This window comes from Neopelma chrysocephalum, unplaced genomic scaffold (assembly GCF_003984885.1).
Source record: "Neopelma chrysocephalum unplaced genomic scaffold, ASM398488v2 Primary Assembly neopelma1_23b, whole genome shotgun sequence".
Lineage (NCBI taxonomy): Eukaryota > Metazoa > Chordata > Aves > Passeriformes > Pipridae > Neopelma > Neopelma chrysocephalum.
The window spans coordinates 7,941,228-7,955,164 of record NW_020897692.1 but is presented as its reverse complement, the minus strand read 5'-3'; the positions used below and the strand labels follow the sequence as shown (position 1 = coordinate 7,955,164).

Here is a 13,937-nt window from a genome sequence, read left to right as displayed (position 1 = left end):
GGGATGGTCTGGAGGAGGGGGGTCGGGAGGGTCCCTGAGGAGCGGGACGCCCCAGAGGAGTGGGGCTGGGAGGCAGGGGGCGAGGGCAGGGAGCGAGGGCAGGGAGGAGCGGGCAGGCCAGGGTTCGTGGGAACGCCACTCCCCGCGGCCGCAAGCCCCTTCCCGGCCCCAGGAGCCTCCTGTGGAGCCGGCAGTCGCTCCTCGCCTCCCCCAGAAGCCCTCCGGTGGCTCAGGGTGGAGCCGCCCTCCCCGCGGGCATCACCCGGTCCCGGTGCCATACAGGTGGCACGGTGCGGCCAGTGCGAGCCCTCCCGCTGTTCCCTTGGGACAGGGTCCCTCCGCCTCCCCCCTTGTCCCCGCCTCGTTCCCCCGTCCCGGCAGCCTCTCCCGCCCCGTCCCTGTGCGGGTCATCCCGGCTCTCCGCCCGACGCCGAGAGGAAGCCGCTGCCGGGGCGATGCGCCTCCCCGCCCCGCAGGCAGAGCCCCTTCTTCACTTCCCATCCAAGGAGACACCGGGATCTGCCTCCGCTCCCCTCGGCCCTCCCCCTCGCACCCTCCCGGCTTCCTCCCTCTCGCCTTCTTTTTCTTTCTTTTTTTTTTTCTTTTCCTTTTTCCATCCCCTCCCCCTCCTGGGAAGACCTGGCCGCTCCCCCCGCCCCGTGCTCAGTAGCCGCGGGCTCTGGGCGGTGGACGAGCGGCGCGGAGCGGGGAGCCGGGAGCCTGTGCCCCGGGGCTGCGGCCGCCGCCTGCCCCTCCGTCCGTCCTGAGGGGTGCCAGGTATGACCAAGACCCTTCCTGTCGTCGGCCGCAGGGGGAGAGGCAGCCCCCAGAGACCTAGGTGGGCAGGAGAGGAGCTGGGGATGGGGGCTGAAGGGGCTACCCGGGGCCGGGGGCCGGGCAGTCCGAGGTAATCAGCGTCTCTAAGGTGGTACTCTTTTTGCGCTGTCGTTCTTCCTACGCGTGTCGTTTTAAAAAACTGTTGAGGCTGAGCGATGTCAGTACCTTGGGTTTGGCAGCTGGGAGGTTTTGTATAAAGTTCCTGCCTCTTTAGCCTTATGGATATATTTTTGATAGGACTAAAACGTCACACGTTTCTTTGGTACTTGTTTCTTAATATTTGAAGCCACTTTCACAAGACGGCTTAACGGGACTGAGGCAAGGGGCATATTTATTGGGCTTTCGGGGGGTTGTCTCTGTGCTGTGCCATCTGCAGGGAGCAGGCAAAGAACCTCTTCACCGTTCAAAACAAACTCTCCTTAGATTGTGATTCATAGCCTCAGTATTCGGGCTACCATCCCCGCCGCTCCCCTGGAATTGACACTAATTTCATCCAGATTCGTCACTGCTGGAAGCAGATTTATCTTGGAATAGCAAAAATAAAAGAGCCGTGCCAAGGTATTTAACTTGCAGGCTCTGTAGAAGGGGAACTCCTTTGGATCAGGAGCGGAAAAGCGGAGCGTCCCGCGGAAAGCAGGACCAGGGAATGGCTAAGGAGCAGTAGAATTAAAGCCTACCTTCCAGGAAAGCCCTGGGCTTTAACACGCGAACGCATAGGAGCGGCCGGCAGCAGCGAAAAGGGCAGTGGGAAAGCGGCCGTCCTGGCAAAGCCATCCCTCCCCGCCGTTTCTCCGACCGGTTCCCGGTCGGTGCCCGCTTGCTGCCGCCCTGGAGCCGCTGCCCGGCTGGCAGGACTCGACCCCCAGCGTCGCTCAGCGGCAGAGCAGCGGACGGGACGCGACCTCTTTCCACCTCCACCTCCTCCCGGCCCGGAGGAGCGGGGAGAAGAGCCCTGCGGCGGGGAGGATCGGGAGGAGCCCGCCCGGGACCCGGGGGATGGAGCCGAGGGACGGAGCCGCTGCCGGCTGTCCGGGAGCGCCGCCCCGCGGCCGAGAGAGGGAAAGCCCTGCCGGAGGAGAAGCCCCTGTCCATTTACCGCCGGTTCTTTATTTCCCCCCAGTGTTGAGCTGTCACGCCTGCCGCGTAAAATTAGTCCTTCCTACGCGTACTGAAGCTGCTTAAATTTTGTGAGAGCCAGGAGCGGCAGTGGGATTTTCCCCGTAAGTCAGAGCAGAGAATGACATCGATGAATATGGAGTGAACGCACACAGAGGAGGGAACGGGGGACAGTGGCGGATAAGGTCAGGGTAGTGGTTTCTACCAGGGAATGTGAGATTTCAAAAGTTTGTTCTTTATTTTGCTTTGTCAGAGTAGAACTGTGAGTTCCAACTCTCAGGTCATTTCAAGAATGAGGCAAAAAACAGTTAAAGGAGATGATTAGTGTAGCAACCTCTATCAATTTATGGTCTGAAAATTGCGTTTAAAATTATGTAAGCTTAGTTTGAAATGTGTTGACCTTCCTACAATAAGAAGGAAACCCCAGAGTAGAAGCTGCACTGAACAGACCAAGATAAAACCTGCCAGGTAACTGGGTAGAACTTTTCTTCTGTCTGAACTACACTGACATGTAAATTCATGATGGGGTAGTCTGAAGAGAAACATATTCTAGTTCTACTTGACTACAAGCCTTCCCCTGAGCATCTGAGATGCATTCAGCTGCAGTCAGGTAGGTTATAGTGACAAAATACTTGAAGGATATCCTGAGAAGTTAGGTAGTTTTTGTCCTGCGAATGCAGAAAGATTTGATGTTGGAAGCAAGAAGTGAGAAGAACTGAAAATAGTTTCAATTTCATGGGTATGCCTGGCAGCTGGAGTGCCACCAAACAAGGAGTTCTCGCTGTTAACACCTGGGTTTGGAAACTGGAGGAAGAATTTTAACAATTTCAGGTAGCCGGGGTTCTCTCTCACTTTCTGGGTTCCACCTTGTCTTCTAGCAATTCATCCTAGCTTAAAGAGCTGACTCAAGAATTCTAATTATTGTAAGCCAACCCAAAATTTGTATGGGAAAGGAGTGAAGGAAAAGAGGGGGCCATCTTGGGGTTTGGAGGAAAACAAGAGAACAGCGTGGCAGAAAGGGTATTTTTCTTGCATTCAGCTTGTTGCCTTCTCAGGATTTTTCCTTCTTATCCTGGAGGCTGTATTCTCTCTCCCCTTCCCTCACCCTGCAAAGGTGTCTTTACAGCCATTTATGTCCTCATCCTCTGGCAAGAGGAGCCCCTGTGCTTCCCTCTTGTCAGCAACCTGTTCTGGGCCATGGCAACTGCTGACGTTGTCCATGCTTGGAGTTGGCTTCGCTCAAACAGTAGAGAGGGGATGAGTAAACAGAGCTTAAATGCATGGCTGAAAATGACAATGCTGCCTAGTAGGACCTCTGGTCTGTAATGAGAATTACCATTTTTATCAATTCCTCAGCTTGGACTTCTTCCAGTTATACTGAAGTGTAGTTAGTTCATTCCCAGTGACAAGTGGTTCATTATAAATGAAGAAAATCTTGGCTTCCAAGAATGCCTTTGTGAATAGTGAGTACTTGAGTATAGTGTTTCAAATGGGAGGCTCCAAGGCATTTATTGAGGGTTCTGTGCTTTGACTGTTTGCATTTTTTTCTTTTTAAAGAGTGGCAGAAGGGGGCCATAGTACTCCACCCATTTGCTTACAGAAAGTCTCTCTATAAAGCAGAAAGGAAAAAAAGTGAACTTCTCTATAAAGTTAGTTATGAGTCCAGCTAGGAAGACTTCAGCCATCACAGTAGAATGACATCAACCCAGACACATTAAAGACTTTCTATATGAACCAGCAGTTAGTGACTGAACTTTCCTATGGGCTCACAAAGTTCAGCTACAGAGGAATATAAAAAAACCAGATCCTGAGGAAGGACTGAGAAACAGAGAAGTATTCTAGGGAAAAATAGAAACATTGTTCTTGAGCCTGACATAAGCAACTTTCTCGTTCAACAGCTGTATTAGGGTAAAGCAAAATAAAACCATCTTTTCCACATTAATATTATTTATCCTAAATTATGTTAGTTTGTGACAGGCTGAAAATAAAGAAAAGAAGATGCTTCCTCATACAACATGTAGTTAAGCTCTGGAACTCCTTGATGCAGAACATTATAGATACAAAATTTTATATGTCTTCAAGGGAAGACTGACAAACTATGGAAGAGAAATCAGCTGAGGTTTCCCTACACTACAGAAACTACCTCTGCTTTAAAGTCCATCAGGTACAACTGGTTGTAAGTTAAGAAACTATGAGGGAGGAGGGACATACATGGTTACCTTATTCTTATCCTCTACCCTAGGCATCCACATTTAGCCAGTGTCAGAAACAGGATTTTAGACCTGGCAGACCTTTGGTCAGGACAGGAAAACTATTCTTATGCTGTCATTACAATATTTTCTTATTTTGACACCTTATAATTTATCCCTAGGTATCACAAAATCACAGAATGGATAAGGTTGGAAGGTACCACAGTGGGTCATCCAGTCCAACCTCCCTGCTCAAGCAGGGTCATCCTAGAACATGTGGCACAGGATTGCGTCCAGATAGTTCTTGAATATCTTCAGTGAGGAAGACTCCACAGCCTCTCTAGGCAATCTGTTCCAGTGTGTGGTCACCAGCACTGTAAAGAAGTTTTTCCTCATATTCAGGTGGAACTTCCTGTGCATCAGTTTCTACCTGTTGCCTCTTGCCCTATTGTTCAGCACCACCAAGAGGAGCCGGGCTCCATCCTCTTGACACCTTCCTTTCAGATACTTACAGACAATGATGAGATCCCCTCTCAGTCTTCTCAAGGCTGAACATGCCCAGTTCCCTCAGCCTTTCTTTGTAAGAAAGATGCTCCAGTCCCTTATCATCTTTGCAGTCCTCTGCTGGACCTGTTTCAGGAGCTCCATGTCTCTCTTGTACTGAGGGGTCCAGAACTGGGCACAGCCCTCCAGATGTGGCCTCACTAGGGCTGAGCAGAAGGCCAGGATCACCCCCCTTGACCTGCTGGCAATGCTCTTCCTAAGACACCCCAGGATACCATTGGCCTTCTTGGCCATAAGGGGACAGTGCTGGCTCATGGACAGCTTGTTGTCCACCAGGACCCCAGGTCCTCCTTCACAGAGCTGCTTTCTAGCAGGTCAGCCCCCACCCCAGCCTGGTGCATAAATATATTCAAATGGTGCTTGATAATACTTCACCTCTACACAGGCATTCTTGGTCTGACAATTAGTTGTTTTGCCTATAGTATGAGGCAGATGGGCGAACTACTTTGTTCACATCTCTACATGAAAAGACGTGGCTATGCAAAATCCTCTCCGTGTATGCAGGCATATGTAAAATAGTAATTCCTCTTCAGATTTAGTACTAACTGAGCAATAAACAAACCAACACTTTGAAGGTAACTTCGTATATAAAAGTTAATGTTTAAATGTGTTCATTTCTGCTATACCAATAACTTAGACTGCTATGAACAAGTGGTGTCTCTACAAAGTCTTCTACCTGGGATGATTCTGCTCTGCTTTCAAAACCTTCAGATGCCTTTTCATATGACTGCATACACCCCAGATCTTAGATCTGTGAGTCACTGTAATCTCCAGATGTCTTAGGGAAGTCCACACATCTTTTCCAAAACCTGAGTTAGCTACTTTAAAGCCAGGGAGGGTTTCTTTATACTGTATTGTAAAATGTGGTTTATGTATATCCTAGTAAGTGAACTCTGACTCAAACTTGGTGTTCCATGCTGGCCAAGGTAAAAAGTGTCAAAATTATGCTAAAACAAAAACACCCTCTGAATTTGGCATCAGAAGCAACAAGCTGTGGTTGAACTGTAGTGCTTACTTAGCTAAAAAATGATAATTATTACTTCTTATAGACAGCAACTATGTCTATGTGGTGAAGATGCCTCAACACCATAGGAGTCATTGGTCCATGATCCAGCTTTAAAAGTCATGTTGCCACTTCTTTTCCCACGTTGCACATACCCCTATTTCTTAAGCTAGAGCTTTAGCTAGTCAGTGACCAGGCTGTTTCACTGGGAAGCAGCACTTGTATTATTCTAAACTAAACTTAAGAAATGTGGTTATTTGTGCCCTGGCTTACACTGCCATTGCAATATAAACCAGAGAGTTTAACCACATACATATCCTTGAATTGCTTGGCTGTTAAAGTTTAATCATAGGCCTTTTCTTTCTTCACAGCTGAGGTTTCCATGTAATTGGAATGAAGGATGTTGGAACTGAGCACAGGTTTCCCAATGGCAGCCGCCAGTAGCTGGATAATGCCACTGACATCACTACTGCCAAAGGAGAAAAATCGTCTTTTCAGTACTGTTTTGAGCTCAGAATCAAGAGTTTTGGGTTCAGTTTCTGGCTCTGCCACAGACTTCTAAAAATCTTACTTTCTTTCTGCATGTTTTCCAGCTACAGATGGGAATAATACTGTATTTTGTCTTTCCCATTAAAAGCATTAGCTCTTTGTGTGGTGCATCACCCCACCTATGTGGGGTATTCCACATGTGACAATAAGGCACAGACAGCACAGTTCCTGCAGCCTTTGTGGGATTCTACAGGAAAAAGGCATGTGATGAATAAGCAGACTTGTCCCTCCTACTTGGCTGAGCTTTCCTGCATATATATATAACCAGGAGACTCCTCTAGACCAGCAAGATTCTACTTTTCTCACTTGTCTGTCTGTCCCCTCCAATCATGGATTTTTAAGTTCTCTGACATCCTGAGAGAGATTCAGACACCCACACACAGGTAATGAATGAGGTTTTGGTGGCAATGGCACACAGGGGAGGAGATACAATACAGGATCAGCAGGAGACCCACACCTTCAGAGCAACTGAAGCTGAAAGCATTTAAAATAGGCTGTGACACCTTTTAAGGTGCCCAGATTGTGGGCACTGTGACAATCAAGTCAACATAACCTTTATAAGAGGAAAGGAAATCTTCCTAATTTGGATCCTTGGGATAGCAATTAGAAAAGTGCCATTTTTCATAATAGGCAGATTCATAGTTCTTAGCTGGGTGGGTAATGCAGAACTATGTGTGACTTTTAGGTCACTTAAAGTTCTTACTTTTTGGCCATTACATGAAAGAGCACAATTGTTCTGGTTTCCTGAGGGTCTCACAAGTGTGGTCTGTCTGTCCACCTCTGCTTGGATCCCAACTTTTGAATACATTGATGATTTTTAACTATGTTCTACCTTCAACCATAGAGAAGAGAAGCAGAAACATAATACATAATTGCATTTCTATGGGATAAATAAAACCAGGTTGCTCTATGCTCCACTGAGTGGAATGACTCCACTGAGGGAAAAGCAGGTAAAACTCACCTTCCAGTAGGTAGCTCAGCATGGATGTTGGCTGAATTGTCTGCATTCATCTTGCTAGAGACCATTGGAAGAGTTGGAGGCAATACAGGAAAATATTTGAGGCATTTCTATTTTGAGCAGAGTGTTGAATTCTGTTCCACTGATGTCAGTTCTAATATTGCATGATTATACTTTGAAGATACTAAGATAACTGTGTATATTTCCAAAGTGTATTTTCAAATCTCTCTTTCTTGTTTTAGAAAAAATTAAATAAAATGGAGCACATGTTACTGCTATTCATATTTTTCATACCTGTATTGGGTCTCAGTAATGGAACAGAAACTGAACAAGATTTTACTTGGCACTTAAAGAAGATTCCCCAGATTGTGAGAGAAAGAACTTTCTCCCTTGACAGCCCTAAATTTGAAGCAAAAACCAAATTAGAGCTGAACAGTGTATGTGGAATTGAGTGTCAAAGAAAACTGCCAGTGCCAAGCTTGTCTGACTTGAAGGACCTCTTATCCTATGAGACTGTTTTTGAAAATGGCACACGGACCCTGACTGAAGTGAGTGTCCTCGGAGCAGTGCTTGACCCAGCTGGAAACACAACCACACGAAGGTCTTTGAGAAAGAAGAGGCAGATATATGGAACGGACAGTAGGTTCAGCATCTATGACAAGCGGTTTATGACCAACTTTCCATTTAACACAGCTGTGAAGGTCTCCACCGGCTGCAGTGGCATTCTCGTTTCCCCCAAGCACGTGCTGACAGCAGCTCACTGTCTGCACAATGGCAAGGATTATGTCAAGGGCAGCAAAAGACTGAGGGTGGGCCTGATGAAGACAAAATCCAGAGGCAATGGCAGGAAACGCAAAGGTGCTAAAAGAAGTAGGAGAGAAGTTTCTACGGCCAAAGAGGATCCCAAAGTTGCCACAGAACAAAGGCAACAATCCAAAGGCGACAGGAAAAGGCAGAGGAGGCCTGGGAGGAAGCAAGGGACCTCAGATGGCATGCCCTCCTTCCAGTGGACCAGAGTGAAGAGTACCCACATCCCAAAAGGCTGGTTTAAGGGTGTTTCTGGGGATATTGCCCTGGATTATGATTATGCTGTTCTTGAGCTCAAGCGTCCCCACAAAAGGAAATACATGGAGCTGGGAATCAGCCCAACAATCAAAATGATGCCTGGGAGCATGATCCACTTCTCAGGTTTTGACAATGATCGGTCTGGGCAGCTGGTCTATAGATTTTGTAGCATATCTGATGAGTCCAACGATCTCTTTTACCAGTACTGTGATGCTGAGCCTGGCTCCACTGGATCTGGCATCTATCTCCGTCTTAAGGAGCCGAACAAAAAGAAGTGGAAACGCAAGATCATTGCTGTTTACTCAGGCCATCAGTGGGTGGATATCAATGGTGAACAGCAGGATTACAATGTAGCAGTAAGAATTACTCCTCTCAAATATGCCCAGATTTGCTTCTGGATACATGGGAATGATGAGAATTGCACACAAGGCTGAAGAGAGCTGAATCTTACTTGCTTAGCACCTCTACTGCCACAGAGTGAAAGCTGGCTGCAGCAGTTACTGGAAGAATATCACTCCATGTCAGAATGTTTTTGAACTCAAAGCTCACAAGTAATGCTATAGTAACTTGAGGAATGCTGAAATGCTGAGGGATGGGTAGAATTGTCAGACAAAATATTTCTAATTGTAATCAACCCTAGATATGCACTTAAAATCCCAAACTATATTTGTTTGCAATTGTGATAAATTCAAATCATTCACATGAGAAAAAAAATGACTGCACCTGTTTGTCATTTTTTTTCCAAAAGGAAGGGTTGAAACATCCCCAACTGGTGTTATTAAACAATATCTATTTTTTTTTCCAATGGATTTACTTTTCTCAGGGTTCTGTTCCAATTTTTCAAATGCAAGTAGAGCATATTACTGTATGTGCAGAATGATTCAGAGAACTGCATGAGAACAAGACATTATTCTGGCATTCTCTAAAGACCACAGCTCCATGTTGAGAAGCAGCAGTATAGTTCATGCTTGTTAGTTTGGAAAACTTCCTCTTCTGGTTGCCACAGGAAGACTCCCATGGAAATTTCAAATTTACGTAGCTGAGGGTTAGACCTTAGACAAGTTTCACTTCATTGCTCAGTTAAAACAGCAAAAAGAAATTAACCAACAAAGAAGTTTCCGTGTTTTGAAGAAGAAGAAACATCAGGACATAATTTAATGCCTTTGAATTTTCTTTGAGAAATTATAGAAGTCTTAAACACATGCATTTGCATTGCAATTAGTATTTGGAGAGCTGTAGGTTTAGTTCTTAGTTAAATGTTTAGCTTTGCCATTGGGAGAAGTCACTGACTCCTGAAGTGGCTATTTGACAATCACTTAGATCATTTAAATATTGCAGATTATATATTTTTTGGGTGCTAAACACTTCTGCAGTTTTTATAAATTACTTTTATCTGAGTTCAGCTTCATAGATAGGATAGTATGTATTACACTGGGCATTGGAAATCAGTATTTTAGTTTGGCTTCATACAGTTTTGCAAAGTGGGTGGTTTTAATCATGTCATATTCAGACTCCAACTTTCCCAACTAAATTATAGCACATTCTGAATGGTAGAAATACCCTGTACATTATAACAGGTATCTTGTTAGGTAGCAGCAGTAGTTAGCAAATAATTTGGTTCAATATGTTTGCAGAACGATATATTTAATGAAAACAAAAACTGACTTTGACTTTTACACACCTTTAAACACAAACCACCTACTTAAAAATTGTTAATGATGGCTACACCAGTCTATATCTTTTATTTTATGTCAAGATTCTGAAGCGCACAGAATTGTTATGGTGCTATGTTAATCTAATAACATTAATTGATACTGTGCCTTTCTGATCATATCCTTTGGGTTGCAATACTTTTAGAATATTCACCACCATAATATTTAATTTTTTTTACCATAAATTTATGCTGACCAAAATACATTTTCTTCCTTTGCAGAAGAAAAAAATATAACAAGTTTTAAAAATATTATTTGTTTGTTGGAATCTTTAAAACATGCTTGTAATATCTTTTGATGAAATTTTGATGAATAAGATGATTTTTAATAACCTACTTTTTTTTTAGATGATTGAAAGTATATAACCTGACACACTGAATGTGCAGGCAACTTTCTTTGTCATACTATTGCCAAAGGATAAAAATTTAGGACTTGCTTCCATATCATAACTCTAACAATATTTCATTAATTGGAAGAAATCTCACTTTAAAGAAACTATTTCTTTTAATGTCAGCCTTTCCAGGGAACAGGGAACACTTAACCTTTCTTTTTTTTTTCTTTTTTTAAATTTTATTTTGTGTGATTGTTTGCAGAAAACTAATAATAATTTTTACAGTTCAGAAATTAATCTCTAAGATTTTAGAGTTAAACTTTTTTTATTGTTGTTAACATCTCTATTAAGATATATGGCTTTGCTGACAGCAATTTTACATCACCTCAGTCCAGTATTTAATACTTTTGTTCTATGCAACAGGCCTACAATATTCTTTAGTCAGCTCTGTAATGTTTTTCTTAAGTGCCTTTTTCCATAGTTACTGTGACAAATAAGGTACCACGTCATTAATCTAATACAAGACAACCCAAGTCCATGGATTTTTTTACAATTATCCTCATTGTTGATTTGGGTCGAAAACTGATCAAGATAAGGTGGCTTAGTAAATTCTTTATTTTGCTGAGTTTTATTTAGGTGTGTTCCTTAGGAGCAGAAATATAATGTATTTCTTTATCAATTTGGGAATTGGAAAAAGGTAAGAATTAAAAATGTTGATGTCAGCTTGCAAATGGTCTTGTTATGATAATCATCTGCTGTAAATATCTCAGCTGTGACCTGAAGTTCTCATACCAGGCTGATAACAAATGTTTATCCCCAGAGGATAAGTGTGAAATGCTCAGTGCCTCATTTTATGGTACCAAGAGATAAAAAAGGTTGTCCAGAGCAACATAAAAATTAATCAAAACTATATATACATATCTGTATCTATACAAACCTCTGTGTCTGAGTGCACATGCACAAACACATGCAAATGTACAGGTGTGTAGAAAGAGCATGTGCTGTTTTGATTAGGTCAGCACCTCCAGTCAAGGGAATGCAGGAATAAGAAGACCCAGACAAAATGTTATTCCTATTATCTCTGCATGCCAGGCAGTATTTGTCTGTCACTTGGCCTAATAGAGAAGGAAATACTTAAGGTAGGCATTGGGACTACCTACTACAGGGTCTTCTGGAATAGTTAATAAATTTGAGTACTTACACACAATCCCAGGAGTTCAATGTTCTGTGTAGAGCTCTTGGTACCAACCACTGCAAAGTGGTCAAGAATATCTGAGCTATGATCATCTCAGATTTCCTTAAAAACCATGCAGTTGCTATCTAGTTATTGATGAGAAAATATTAGGAGGGGGTATTCTTAGTAGGTTAGATCTTGCTGTTGTCTAGGACACCATCATCAAGGCTGGTTTTTGAGCCTTATGATGTTTTCCTAAAGGATTTTTCCTCTTTCAGGCACGATGCTGTACATCATTTGTTTTCATCAGTACTAATTCTTTTCGACAAGAGTTGGTATAGTAGATCTTTAGCTGTATTCCTGGCTTAAGGAAAAAACCATATTCAGTCAAATCTCTTTTCTGCTAGGAGGGCTACTGGAGTTGACAAGTAAATTTTTTTCTGGGCCAAAGATAAACTTCATATACAAACCATTAACATGCCCACACCAGCTTCTGCAAGGTATTTGTGCATGTGTTTAATTTGGGGCTCTGACACATACAGTGGAAGTCAAGAGGCTTAAATGCAATGTGAAAAATTAAGTTGTTATTACCTCAACAAAGGAAAAGCACTATGTTACATATCAAAATTATTTCTGTTATCTGAGGTATAGAGGACCTAGTGCTTTAAAAATTACTTAAAGAAACTCCTTGACTCAGTTTATAACTTACCATCTAAATTTTGCAGATTTATGAGTCTGTGTGGAATATGAATCAGTACGAATATGTCTTAAGCAAAAAAAATATTTCATCTACATGTGGAGGAGAGAAGCAGCTGGGGAGTTCTTTCTAGTCTGCTGATAAGGGATGAACTGGCAGCAAACAGCACACAATGCAGAGAGAACAAGAGAAGTAGAGGGTATGGAAGACTGGGGAGATGGATGTGGTATGCAAGGGATAAAGAAAGTGTGAAAAGTAACGGATGAAATGGCTGCAAGGTAGCAGGGGGACCTATTGTAAGAAAGAGTAGGCAGCTGGTAAAGACTTAACAGTATAAACTAAAATGTGAAATCCACAAGTTTCATGAACAACCTTTTGCTGTTAAAGATGAGGCTCTTCTTCCCAGCCAACAGCAACAAGGAAAGGGCTTTGAGAGGGCTCAGGTTGTGGCAGGGACCCCTAGCAGGCAGGCAGGGGCTTTTGACCTTGATCTACAGTCCCTGCCTGAATTCGCAGGGATTACACTTCTGTTCATTTAGGATCCTTGGAAAGCAGCAGATCCGTGTTCTGACCTAAAGGCCTGGCAGTGTGAACCTTCCAGTACACTGGATTACCAAGAGTGTAGTGAGTAAAGGGAGTTTCTCAAACCTGACCTTCTGTTGTTATTCCAGTAAAGGCTGTTTCCCATCGGAAAAAAAAAATAAAACAAAAAATCTCCAACTTGAGGCATTTAAATGTTGGCTCAATTTTTTTGCATGTACCTAGAAATTCTAGCCAATAAATTTTCTTTCAAATACATTATGTTTGTGTTTGGTATCTTCATACAAATTTAATCAACTGCTTCCAACTTTAAAGCACAGAATATTGGAGATACTTCCATCTACAAATTCATGGATTACAGAATGACTGGAGGAAAAAACAAAGAATATTATTAAATTGAAAGCTTAAAATTTCATTCTCATCTCAAAGGATTTGGAAGTATATTTGGGTCCCCTTTGCACCAGACTTTTGCTCTGAGTGTCAGAGCATCTAGGTCAAAAACGTCCAGAGGTAGCTTTGATGTTTCTTTATTATTCTTAACTTTTTAAAGACTGACAGAAAACTTTATAATATTTTTAGCTGCACAAGATGACAATTCATTTGAGAAAATAAATGCAAACATTTGCTATGTTAAGATATTATATGATGCACTTATTATGCCAATAAATATGTTCCATTTTTTTTCTTTTCCTCTGTCATGATACAGTTTGTTAGCTATGGTTGTATTACACAAACTTCATTCTGTAAATGCCTGTAATGTGTTATCAGTGAATCATCTGGGACATGACCTTAGAAAATGCTAATGTCTCTTTAAATTTGTTCTGGGAAAAAAATCTTCCTGTCTTGAGGATAATTACTCCATGAGCAAATTTGATGAGTAAAAACAAAATTAGTTCAGTAAGGAAATGACTCATAATCTATGCCACAACTTATTAATTCTAAAATAAGTAATTAGTTTTGTTTCTGCTATTTGCTATAGTTATACTTTCTACCTCAGAGAGCTGTTGAACTAGGCCAAAGTAGAAGTGTGGAAAATGCTATAATCTTAGTTCTTAGAATTATCTTAAGTCTGTGCCCTTGAAACTGGTGCTGATTTTATTTCTGAGAGTAAAAGGAGAGATTTTTGGCAAGGATAAGAGCTGCTGGAAATATTTAATGGAAAGCTAAGAAATTATTACAGACATGATTAATAGTGTGTCTAA

General features: G+C 42.7%; 1 protein-coding gene across 2 annotated transcripts; it reads left to right on the top strand.

Annotated features, from left to right (window-relative positions):
• The first annotated feature begins 454 nt into the window (after positions 1–454).
• Positions 455–13,042, top strand: PRSS35 (serine protease 35). Of its 2 annotated transcripts, none has more exons than XM_027696319.1 (2): positions 455–777; positions 6,081–13,042. In XM_027696319.1, the coding sequence occupies exon 2, from the start codon at positions 7,474–7,476 to the stop codon at positions 8,713–8,715; it is 1,242 nt and encodes a 413-aa protein (XP_027552120.1). In that variant the 5' UTR covers positions 455–777; positions 6,081–7,473; the 3' UTR covers positions 8,716–13,042. The 2 variants fall into 2 exon arrangements, with proteins under 2 accessions (XP_027552120.1, XP_027552113.1); XM_027696312.1 differs by having other exon boundaries at positions 456–777; positions 7,459–13,042.
• The last annotated feature ends 895 nt before the right edge of the window (positions 13,043–13,937 follow it).

Excerpts from the sequence above, each read along its gene's own strand:
- PRSS35 (XM_027696319.1), top strand. The coding sequence starts at position 7,474 with ATGGAGCACATGTTACTGCTATTCATATTTTTCATACCTGTATTGGGT.